This window comes from Felis catus, chromosome C2, assembly GCF_018350175.1.
Source record: "Felis catus isolate Fca126 chromosome C2, F.catus_Fca126_mat1.0, whole genome shotgun sequence".
Lineage (NCBI taxonomy): Eukaryota > Metazoa > Chordata > Mammalia > Carnivora > Felidae > Felis > Felis catus.
Window position 1 is genome coordinate 124,297,806 of NC_058376.1, and position 13,157 is coordinate 124,310,962.

At 35.6% G+C, this 13,157-nt stretch overlaps 1 protein-coding gene across 3 annotated transcripts in view; it reads left to right on the forward strand.

Annotated features, from left to right (window-relative positions):
• Window positions 1-13,157, forward strand: part of PIK3CB (phosphatidylinositol-4,5-bisphosphate 3-kinase catalytic subunit beta) — a 186,066-nt gene that overhangs the window by 89,384 nt on the left and 83,525 nt on the right. For all 3 annotated transcript variants that reach the window (XM_011286143.4, XM_045037520.1, XM_045037521.1), the window contains exons 5-6: window positions 1,326-1,549; window positions 11,665-11,844. In XM_011286143.4, the coding sequence (XP_011284445.1) occupies window positions 1,326-1,549; window positions 11,665-11,844 (404 nt within the window). The remainder of the gene's footprint in view (window positions 1-1,325; window positions 1,550-11,664; window positions 11,845-13,157) is intronic.

Here is a 13,157-nt window from a genome sequence, read left to right on the forward strand (position 1 = left end):
CTGTTAACAGTACGTTGTACAAATAATGTACTTCTCTAGGTTTGTGGAAATAAAGACCACCCAATGAGAACAGACTATTTACTCAGAGCTTGCTATTATAGTAAAGGAGCTTTTTGTTTGTCAGTGACCCAAAGGCAGGCAGGGGAGTGAAAAAGTGTTATGCTAAAGAAGGGGGAATGCCTCTTGTATGGCTGATTGGAAGTTTTTGGCCAGAAGCTGGAGGTGGGGGGTCACTAGAAGTTGGGCATCTTATATGCATGATTTGGGGGTGCATATTTGGCACTTACTGGCTAGTACTGGGTCTCTCAAGCTAAAATTTCTGTTGGCAGAATTTTGAGGTCAAAGAATGTATGTGTATGTTTATAATTTCTAATATTAAATAAATACGCCTTCCAGTACAGGGTGTTGTTAAACTTTAAAATGTTTGCCATCTTACAAGTAAAAGTTTATGTATACAAATTTCTGCATGTTTATTTGTTGTAAATTTCTAGCATTGTTTATTAGGATAATGATAAGTTTATGAAAAGGTTGCTGTATTTAGTTGTCTGCATGGTAGAAGTGGTTCATAATTAAGTACAGTGAAGAATAATTTTATATTCATGAGATTTTTGACTGATATAACCATTGTTGAAAAATCACAGTGAAACCTAAGTTTAATCTATAAAATTTAAATTTACTGAGCCTTAAGTAAAAATGTGAGTTTTAAACTGATTAATTTAAAAGTTTTCAGATTCTTAGGCTTTCTCAGATATGATAAACGTGATTTTTACTTGGTTTGTAAAGAAAAACTGGATAGTTTATAGGTGGTTTTATCTAATTATTGAGTTTATTTCTTATTTTGAGAGGGAGAGAGAAAGCATACGAGCATGTGTGTATAAGTGGGGAGGGACAGAAAGGAGAGAGAGAGAATCCCAAGTAGGCTGCATGCTGTCAGCAGGGAGCCCCATTTGGGGCTCGATCTCATAAACCTTGAGATCATGACCTGAGCCAACCCTTAACCAGCTGAACCACCCAGGCGCCCCTTATATGTGGTTTTAAAATGTGTATACTATTTCCGTGATTATCTTTATCAAACTGGTACCTAACTACATTTCTTTGAAAGATTTCAAGTTTGTCTTCTTTAGAAAGCTGATTGTGTGTTCACCTTCTATATATGAAATGTGTTATTTTATCTGGATGTTCTTTTGATCCTTGTGTAATATTTTCCTACCCAGTTTTGTTTTCTTGATAAAAATTGAACGTCCAGTATATTTGGTTGGATATATTTTGTATTTCTTGTATTATTATTAGCTACTCAAAATGACACTGTAAAAAAATTTGTTTAGGTCTACATGAATTTGATGCACTGAAGGATCCTGAAGTGAATGAATTCCGAATAAAAATGCGCAAATTCAGTGAAGAAAAGATTCAGTCACTTGTGGGATTGTCTTGGATGGATTGGCTAAAACAGACGTATCCACCAGAACATGAACCATCCATCCTTGAAAACTTAGAAGATAAACTTTATGGAGGAAAGCTCATTGTGGCTGTTCATTTTGAAAATTGTCAGGTAGTGTTGTATTATTTTAAGAAATATTTTGTAATAAATCTGTGATTTTACCTGAATGCAGCACCAATCTTAGAAGAGGTTCTTGCTCACTTGGTAAATGCTGTTACAAAGAGCATTTTTAGATTTAAGATGGAAATTTTAGCATTAGGTGTGATACATGCTTTGCATGTGTATGATTTTTGATGCAATGTTATATTAGTCTAGATTGGGTTTGGAAAATTGCAGTTTTTGAATGGTTTTTATACTTAAAAGGGATGTAAAAAAACTCAAGGAATTTTTAAGAGATGTTAAAGAAAGAGAAAAAGAATGAAAAGAATATTGACAAAGACTCATAGGTTGTCAGCAAAACCTGGGTCTTTACAGAAAAAGATTGCCAACCCCAGTCTAGACAGTGTTTTTTAGTTACTGGGTTTTCTCATGTGATTTTGCTCTTGTCTATAAAATGAAAGCTTTGATCAGATGATCTCTTTTTTCCATATTCTTATATTTGCATTCTTTAAATATGTAATTAAGTGCTGATATGGAATTGGGCATTATAATGGAGTGTGTATATACAGTTAATCCATATCTGAATAGTCACAGTTATTTTAGAAGCCAGATTATGGTACTACCTTTGTATATAGTATGGTCATTTTATCATCTAGGATCTGGCTTCGAATTAGGGTAGGAGTTCAAGAATATTTTGTGCTGTTCTTTCTTCAATTACTCTGATAACAACAATGATATAAACCCATTTTAGTAAACATTCTATATTAAGCACTTCACCATGCTAAGAGCTATGAAAGGTATTTTTGTTATAGTCTCCACTTTTAAATATTAATTTTTTATTTTTTTAGAGAGAGTGCGAGTGGGAGAGTGGGAGAGAGGGACAGAGGGAGGGGAGAGAGAGAGAGAGAGAGAGAGAGAGAGAGAGAGAGAGAGAGAGAGAAAGCTTAAGCAGTCTTCACACTCAGCGTGGTGCCTAATGCAAGTCTCGATTCCATGACCCCAGATCATGACCTGAGCCAAAATCAAGATTCAGACACTCAACTGAATGAGCCACCCAGGCACCCCTTTAGTCTCCACTTTCAAAAACAACTCTATAAAGTGTTATCATCCTCGTTTTATAGGGAAGAAACTGAAAGGGAGAGAAGTTTTTTGTATGTGTGCCAAGGCCTTATAGCTGGTCTGTGGTATAGTCAGGATTTTCTCCAGATGTTTCTGGTTTTATTCAGTTCTGCCTCCTTCCCAACAATACGTATCTAAATATTTGTAGGAACAAATGCAAAAGCAGGAGCCTGCCTTCTGGCCTTTTACCAAGGAAGTTTATATAGGTTAAAAAAAAACCACAACAACAACAAAAACATTTGATACTGTATCCTGAGATATGTTCAGACAGAAGTTCAATTAAACAAAGATTTGGATATTATAAAATCTCAAGATCAAATTTAAAATACTGTTTAGGGAATTCTGCCCTCTTGAAAGAGCTGGAATGGGGAATTTTATTTACTGCTGTTAGGTGACTAGAAGTCAACTTGAAAACACTGGCTCAGGGCAATTTGCCCATCTAGGTCAGTCTGCATTTCATTACTTATGGGTCAGATCTCTACTGGCTGTGCATATCTTAATGTAATCATCATTGTAAAAAAGTATGTGTGAAAATAAATGTTTTGAAATTAAAAGAGAAATGGAGATACTGTAAAATCTTAGTGGATTCCAAGCATAGAATACCTTTTCAATTTTATATATATATATATATATATATATATAGAGAGAGAGAGAGAGAGAGAGAGAGAGAGAGAGAGAGAGAGGTTTTTTTTGTTTAAGTTTTTAATAATTCATTGCTCATCAGGACAAGTGCACTCTTTAATCCCCATCACCTGTTTCACCCATCCCCCCACCTACCTCCTTTCTGGTAACCATCAGTTTGTTTTCTACAGTTAAGAGACCCTTTCTTGGTTTCTCTCTCTTTCTCTCTTTTTATGCCTCCTTGCTTGTTTGTTTTGTTTCTTAAATTCCACATGAGTGGAACCATGTGGTGTTTGTATTTCTCTTACTTACTTTGCTTATCATTATACTCCCTAGCTCCAACTGTGTTGTTGCAAATGGCAAGATTTCATTCTTTTTTTTTATGGCTAAATAATATTCTATTGTGCATATCCCATCTTCTTTATCCATTCACCTATCAGTAGACACTTGGGCTATTTCCATAATTTGACTATTGTAAACAATGCTGTTATAAACATGGGGGTGCATACATCTCTTTGAATTAGTGTTTTTCAATTTTTTTGGTGAATACCCAGTAGTGTGATTACTGTGTGTAGAGTAGTTTTAGTTTTAACTTTTTTTTTTTTAATTAAAAAATTGAAAGCATTTTTTTCTATCTTTAAATTTTTGAGGAACCCTCATACTGTTTTCCACAGCTGCTGGACTAGTATAATTTCTCACCAGCAGTGCAAGAGAGTTCCTTTTCTCCACATCCTTGCCAAAGATTGTTGTTTCTTGTGTTTTTGATTTTAGCCATTTGACAGGTGTGAGGTGGTATCTCATTGTGGTTTTGATTTGAATTTCCCTGATGATGAGTGATATTAAGCATTGTTTTGTGTGTCTGTTGGCCACCTGTATGTCTTCTTTAGAAAAATGTCTATTCATGTCTTCTGCCAATTTTTTCATTGGATTATTGGTTTTTTAGGTGTTAACTTGTAGAAATTATTATTATTATTTTTTATAATTTATTTATTTTGAGAGAGGGAGAGAGCATGAGCAGGGGAGGGGCAGAGAGAGAGAGAGAGAGGGAGAGAGAGAGAGAGAATATGAATCTCAAGCAGGCTCTGTTCTTTCAGCCTAGAGCCCAATGTGGGGCTCCATCTCATGAACTATGAGATGATGACCTTAGCCGAAAGTAAGAGTCAAGATGCTCAACTGACTGACTCACCCAATTTGTATAAATTCTTTATATATTTTGGATACTAACCCTTTATTGGATATGTCATTTGGAATATCTTCTCCCATTCTTTATGTTGCCTTTTAGTTTCATTGATTGCCTCCTACACTGTGCAGAAGTTTTTTATTTTGGTATAATCCCAATAGTTTAGTTTTGCTTTTGTTTCCTTTGTCTCAGGGGACCAAAAAGTTGCTATAGGTGATGTCTGAGTAATTACTGCCTGTGCTCTCTTCTAGGATTTTTATGGTTTCCTTTCTGACATTTAGGTCTTTAATACATTTAGAATTTATTTTTGTGTATGGTATAAGAAAGTGGTCCAGTGTCATTCTTTTGAAAGAAGCTGTCCAGTTTTCCCAGCATCATTTGTTAAAGAGACTGTCATTTTCTCTTTGTATATTATTTTCTGCTTTGTTGAAGATTAATTGACTATGTAATTGTGGGTTTATTTCTGTTTTTTTTTTTTTTTTTATTTTGTTCTGTTGATCTGTGTGTCTGTTTTTGTGCCAGTACCATCCTGTTGTTTTTTTTTAATTTTTTTTTTAACGTTTATTTATTTTTGAGACAGAGAGAGACAGAGCATGAATGGGGGAGGGTCAGAGAGAGGGAGACACAGAATCTGAAACAGGCTCCAGGCTCTGAGCTGTCAGCACAGAGCCCGACGCGGGGCTCGAACTCACGGACCGCGAGATCATGACCTGAGCCGAAGTCGGCCGCTTAACTGACTGAGCCACCCAGGTGCCCCAGTACCATCCTGTTTTAATTACTACAACTTAGTAATATATCTTGCAGTCCAGATTTGAGATGCCTTCAGCTTTGCTGTTCTTTGTCACATTTGCTTTGGCTATTTGGAGTGTTTTGTGGTTCCATACTAATTTTATGATTGTCTGTTCTAATTGTGTGAAAAATGCCATTGGTATTTTGATAGGGATTGCATTAAATCTGTAGATTGCTTTGGATAGTAGAGACATGTTAATAGTATTTGTTCTTCCGGTCCATGATCATGGAATGTCTTTTCATTTCAATGTATCATCCTCAATTTCTTTCATCAGTGTCTTATAGTTTTCAGAGTATAGGTCTTTCACCTCTTTGGTTAGGTTTATTTCTACATATCCTATTATTTTTGGTGCAATTTTACTTTTTTTTTTTTTTTTAGTGTTTATTTGTTCTTGAATGAGAGAGAGAGAGAGAACATGAGCAGGGGAGGGGCAGAGTGAGAGAGGGATGCAGAATCTGAAAGAGGCTCCACCCTCTGAGCTGTCAGCACACAGCCTGATGCGGGGCTCGAACTCACAAGCTGTGAGATCATGACCTGAGCTGAAGTCAGATGTTTAACCGACCGAGCCACCCAGGCACCCCTTTTTGGTGCAATTTTAAATGGGATTGTTGTCTTAATTTCTTTTCTGCTGTTTTATTATTAGTGTATAGAAATGTGTATAGAAACAGATTTCTGTATATTGATTTTGTATCCTGTAACATTACTGAGTTCATTTATCAGTTCTAGTAGTTTTTTGGTGGAGTCTGTAGGGTTTCTATATATAGTATGTCATCTGCGAATAGTGAAAATATTACTTATTCTTTACCACTTTGGATGCCTTTTATTTCTTTTTTCTTGTCTGATTGCTGTGGTTAGGACTTCTAGTACTACAGTGAATAAACGTGATGAGAGTGGACATCCTTTTCATGTTCCTGGTCTTAAGGGAAAAGCTCTCAGTTTTTCACCTTTAAGTATGATCTTAACTGTGGGTTTTCCGTATATGACCTTTATTGTGTTGAAGTATGTTCTATCTACTCCTAATTTGTTGAGGGTTTTAATAATGAATGGAGGTTGTACTTTGTCAAATGTTCTTTAAGCATCTGTTGAATTGATCATGTGGTTCTTATCCTTTCTCTTATTGAAGTGTTGTATCATATTGATCAATTTGTGAATATGGAACCGCCCTTGCATCCCTGGAATAAATTCCACTTGGTTATGTGAATCATTTAAAAAAACTTTTTTTTATATTTATTTATTTCAAGAGAGAGAGAGCTAGTGAACGAGCACTAGCAGGGTACGGGCAGAGAGGAGAGACAGAATCCCAAGCAGGCTCTGCACCATTACTGCATAGCTCAGTGTGGGGCTTGCGCTCACAAACAGTGAGATCATGACCTTAGCCAAGATCAAGAGTCAGATGCTTAATCGACTACGCCATGGGGTACCCCATCGTCATTACTGCTAATGACCAACATTAGGAAGCAGCATGTGGGAATATTAAACTAAGCATGAGATGAAATGTAACAAAGCATACATATAGGTTAAAAAATGATTTTCATAGGATTGTTAGGGAGAACTACAGACTACGTTTTAGGTGATCTAAAAGGTGAAATTTTAGATCACCACATAGTCACTATCAGCCAGCATAGAACAGGGCTCTTAATAAGCAAGATAAATATAATCATGGAATTATCATGTTTCAGATTTAAAGAACATTAGTCCCAACAGCCAAACCACAAAGGCATTATTTTTAATTCCAGGAGTCATAATTTATTAAAGATACCAATAAACCTGAGCATCGTTTTCAAACCTGTGTTGTTTTCTTTTTTAACCTCACTCAGCATAAGTTAAATGAAATTATTCTTTCAATTAAGGGATGGGGGCAGATGGCATTTGAAATTGTCTCCTGTGTGTTAGGGAACAGGGCAGGTTGTACAGAGGGTAGAAGGAGGTGGTGACTATACTTTCTGGGAATTTTTGAGAATATATCAGAAGCATGGGCAGAAATGTGAGAACAGTGAAGCATATACGGTAAAACTATGAAGAAGTATTTCTTCACCCATCTAGACATTTTCTGAATTAGCCCAGTTGTCATGATATATATGTCATCACTAATTAATTGTATCCCTTCCTGCGAAGCAGAAATATCTATCCCACTCATACGCCCAGTGTCTTTGTTGCATAGTCTCTCATATATAGTTGTTTGTAATCATTGAGCAATACAATGCAAGCCAGTTCCTCAGGAAAATTACAAGTCTTTCAAAGGTGCAATATTTTGTGAAGTATTTCAAAGAGATGTTGGAAAACTGCTTGAAATACAAGAAAAACCAGTTGACTTCTGACCAGTCAGTCTAATTAACATTTATGTGAAAAATATTAACAAGGGTGGTGAGACACTGGTAGTAATTTAGGAGACATGAATTTTATCACCAAGAGATTAAGATTGGTCTTTGAAGGAAAGTTTTGAGCTGTTGGTACTATATATAATTCCATTATATAAATGTAAGTTGAGCTTTAAATAATGCGAGGGTTACTGGTGCTAATCCCTTTGCATTCAAAAAACCAGGTATGGGGGTGCATGGGTGGCTCCATTGGTAAATGTCCAACTCTTGATTTCAGCTCAGGCTGTGGCCTCATGATTCGTGGGATCAAACCCTGCATTGAGGCTCTGTGCTGACAGTGTGGAGCCTGCTTGGGATTCTCTCTCTTCCTCTCTCTTTGTCCATACCTTGGCTTGTGTGTGCGTGCTTTCTCCCCTGCCCTCTCAAAAAAAAAGAAAATCCATGTATAACTTTTGACCCACATAAAACTTAGCTACTAATAGATTCCTGTTGACTGAAAGTCATATTTGGTTTACACATATCTAATATATATATTATATACTATATTTTTACAATAAAGTAAGCTAGAAAGAAGAAAATGTTATTAAGACATAAGGAAGAAAAAACACATTTACAGTATTGTACTGGATTTATATTAAAAAAACATAATTAGGTGGACCCACACAATTCAAACCCATGTTGTTCAAGTGTCAATTGTATATCCATTGTCTCAGTTGTATCTTTCATAACTGATTATGAAACATTCATATTTCTGTTGTTTGTTTTTTGTCTATTTTTTGAAGTTTATTTATTTATTTTGAGAGAGAGAGAGAGAGAGAAGAAAGGGCAGAGAGAGAGTGAGAGAGAGAATCCCAAGCAGGCTCTGAGCACTGTCAGCACAGAGCCCAATGTGGAGCTTGAACTTACAAATCATGAGATCATGACCTGAGCCAAAATCAAGAGTTGGTCACTTAACTGACTGAACCACCCAGGCACCCCTGTTTGTTTGTTTGTTTGTTTGTTTGTTTGTTTGAATCTATTTTTAAATTATGTAGTGTGTGTCTTACTGATTTGTACAAGTTCTTGGTATTTGGGGGGGGGTAGTGAATTTTTGTCATTCATAGGTGTTGGGTGTGTATTTTCTTGAAGTGTGGCTTATCTTTGTTATTCTTTTTGTTTTGTTAGTTTTGTTTTGCTTGGTTTTTATCCTCAAGTTCCAGTCAGTGTTCACGTTTCCTCAATTGTCATGCCTCTCTCTCTCTCTCTCTCTCTCTCTCTCTCTCTCACACACACACACACACACACACACACACACACACACACACACACAGCATATCAACTTCATTATTGCTGTTATATGAAATAATGTTGATTTACGTATTTCTATTGGATGTATGCCTAGAAACAGAACTGGTAAGTCATAGGTGTATGTGTGTAATCAGTTTTTAATAGATACTGCAAAATAATTTTCCATATTTATATTCCTACCAGTAATATTTTGAGAGTTTAGTGTCTCCACATCTTTGCTAATACTTGATATTGTCACATTTAAAAACTCTTTTAAAATTTGTCATGTTCTTTTTCATTGAGTTTCAAATTTCACTTAATTATGTTTTATTTCTTGGAGTTCTGTTTGATTCTTCTTCAGATATATTTGCTCTTTATTCATTTTCAAACCGTCTTTAATTCTTGAAACATACCAACCATATTTATTTTATTTTCTGAATATTACTTCCAGTATCTGCAGTTTTTCAAGCCCAGTTCTCATTTCTGGTCTTTTCTGTAGCTTCTTGCTATCTGATAATGAGAGTGTTCTCCAGTTTTGTGTTTCTCAGTGTATGAAATAGAGGGTAAATGGGAATCATAGAATAATTTTATGATGTATTAAGCTGCTTAGGCATTATCCAGATGTGTGCTATATAATACAGTAATCAGTAGCCACATGTGTATATTTAATTTTAAATTTAAGTTAATCAAGTAAAATTAAAATTCATTTCTTTTCATAGCCATATATCAAGTTCTCAAGAGCCACTGTGTCTAGTGACTTTTATTGGATAGCACAGAATAGAATATATCTATTATTAGAGTTTTTTTGGGTGGCACTGCTTTAGACAGTTCTGACCATTTGTAGTATGTTAAAAAAGAGTATCATATCTCTTTGTGACTCTCTTTTTAAAGTTTAAAAATTTTTTTTTTTATTTTTGAGAGAGAGAGGGTGGGTGAGGGGCAGAGAGAGAGAGAGAGAGAGAGAGAGAGAGAGAGAGAGAGAGACACCCAGAATCCAAAGCAGGCTCCAGGCTCTGAGCTGTCAGCACAGAGCCTGATGTGACTCTTTTTTTAAAGATAGATTGCTTTTAAGCTAGATGAAGGTTAGTTTTAAGGTAGATAGTGCAAGGGGATTAAATAAGAAGTTATATTTCTCTTTAGGATAAACATGAAGCATTGCTGAAGTAGAAGAGTATTACTGGAAATGGAGAGGTGAACAGTTGGCAGTCCGTTAGAATGTAAGATCATTGGTATCTTAGTGGGAAGTCAGGTGAGGGAGGAAAGTGGAATCATGAGTCCTCATATGACTCTGAGGATCCTAGCTCATGTGCTTTGATGCCTATAGTAACAACTCATATAGAGAATTCAGGAGACAAGGGGTAAAAATACTAGAGAAAATAGATTGGAATACCCAGTAAGTTCATATTTAAAAAGTTGGAATTTTAGGTACCTTGTGGAAAAGGGAGATGACTTAACTTGTTAGAAATATTGTAGAATCCATCTCCGGTCAGTACAGGGAATTCTCTAACAATCACATTTGTCCAGAGTAGCAGTTAGCTGCCTTTGGAGATGGTGAATTTTCTTATATCCTTTGGTATGTGATCATGTGGTGTGAAATTATTTTGCTAGCTTTTGAGAAGTTCCAGGTGTTATTAGATCATCTTTACTGTCTGTACCTTTGGGATTTATGATGAGGAGTTTTGATAATATCCAGTCCCTACTGTATCTTCATTTTTCATTAATTAAAATTTCTTTTGTTTCTTTTTGTATGTTATAAAATTGGACAGAATTGTTCATTTAAGTTTAATTATTGTAAAGTGTACATCTCTTGTTACCATTGACAACATAAAATTCTCAGTTTAACTAAATTTGAACAACTGCAGGTTTTTGGTGTAAAATTTTTAAAGAAAGATATTTGGGAAATGCGTTTGATAAACTTTCTAATGATAAACTTTAGTTAAATATTAGTGTGACCTGTGGGATCTGTGGTACTTTGTGTAGTGTAAGACGACTTGCAGACCATCAAATGTTAACAAATTTGATGGGACACGTTTTAAAAATTATTTATTTATTTTTTGATTTTTTAAAAAAATTTTTAAGTAATCTCTGCATCCAACGTAAGGCTTGAACTCAGAACCCCAAAATCAAGAGTCGCATGCTGTGCTGACTGAGCCAGCCAGGTGCCCCTGGACACATTGTATTTAGAAAACAGGAGGGGCGCCTGGTTGGCCCAGTTGGTTAAGCATCTGACTTCGGCTCAGGTCATGATCTTGCAGTTTGGAAATTTGACCCCTACTTTGGGCTCTGTGCTGACAGCTCAGAGTCTGGAGCCTGCTTCAGATTCTGTGTCTCCCCCTCTGCCCCTCCCCTGCTCATATTCTCTCTCGCTCTCTCTCTCTCTCTCTCTCTCAAAAATAAATAAACATTAAAAAAATCCTTATAGAAAACATGAGGGGTGCCTTGATGGCTCAGTTGGTTAAGGCCAACTTTGGCTCAGGTCATGGTCTCGTGGTTCGAGGGTTCAAACCCTGTGTTGGGCTCTGTGCTGAGTGCTCAGAGCCCGGAGCCTCCTTCGGATTCTGTGTGTGTCTCTGCCTCTCTCCCGCTCGCACTGTCTCTCTGTCTTTCTCTGTCTCTCCCTCAAAAATAAACAAACATTAAAAAAATTTAAAAGAAAATAGGAAGATGTACTGAAATGTTAAATGTGAAGGATATACTTATGTAACATATTATATATATACACATGTGGATATTATGTATGGCTATATCCAATGTAGTAACAAGTACAAATGTGAAGAGTGATTTTTTTCAGCACAAGTGTAAAATTGTTCCTTTTTTCTACTCCCCTTTTTAGGATGTGTTTAGCTTTCAAATATCTCCTAATATGAATCCTATCAAAATAAATGAACTGGCAATCCAAAAACGTTTGACTATTCATGGGAAAGAAGATGAAGTTAGCCCGTATGACTATGTGTTACAAGTCAGTGGGCGAGTAGAATATGTGTTTGGTGATCACCCACTAATTCAGTTCCAGGTATGTGTATTCACCGTCAGTTTACCAGAGATGTGTGTGTGTGTGTGTGTGTGTGTGTGTGTGTGTGTGCATTTAATAATTTAAATTTCTGATAAAAATGTGTTGTCACATTTAGAGTATTTAGAACCTATAGAAAATTATACAGAATTAAATAATAGATATTCATAATCCTACTACCTCTGAGATAACCATTGTTAACATTTTGGCATGTTTTTGTCATTTTACTTAAGGTTATATATATTTTTGGTATAATGATTGTATGTTTAATGTTTGTTTCTAAATGTTTGCTTTCTACTTTTTTGGTTGTTTCAGTGTTATATCATAGTTTCCTGTAGCATTATGAATTCTTAATAAAATTTGCTATAGCTGCCTACTTTTTTATCATGTAAACATAATGATTTATTATTTTTTTAAAAGAAAGGCTTAAAACATTTTTTTGATGTTTATTTTCGAGAGAGAGAGAGACAAAGTGAGTGGGGGAGGGGCAGAGAGAGAGAGGGAGACAGAATCTGAAGCAGACTCTCAGCTCTGAGCTGTCACCAGAGAGCCTGATGGGGGCTCGAACTCATGAACTGTGAGATCATGACTTGAGCTAAAGTCAGAAGCTTAGCTGACTGAGCCACCCAGAAACCCCAACATGATGATTTAGATAGAAAATATTCTGCAGGAAGTAAAAAACAAGATATTTTGATTAAATGGTCACTAAATAAATTGTATAAAAACTTATAAATTTTCATTGTGAATAGAAAACTTTTCAGTTTCTTTTATAGGTTATATATATATTTATATATATAATTACTATATGCATAACATGTAAAATTGCCCTCCCCTCCCTTATTTGTTTCTTCCACATATGGAGGAATTTTGTAGGGTTAGGTCTGGACATCCTCAAAAGACTTCCTCTGTGTTTGACATTCCTATTTCCATGCAATCATGAATTGACTTATAGTGCCTCAGATTGTCGAATAAAATGAAGTTTAAATAAGATAAAAGCAGTGCAGTTCTCCTCCCCCACCACTGTCCTTTTAAAGGATAGAATCATGGCTTTGACTTCAAGGAACTTGAAGATACTTTTGTTGCAATTGAATTTGGAGACTAAAAAATGGTCATTACACAAAGAATAATGCTAAATGCCAAGTTAGGGGTAAATAGTAACAGGATTTTATAAAGATATGTGTTTATTCTTATTTGTGATTTTTATTGTTTTGTTTTAAGCAAGAGGGATAGAGACATGCTAAACATTAAGTGATGTCTGTTTGAGAATAAGGAGCTGTGATACATTAGCAGCTAATAGAGGATTTTACACGTTTCTT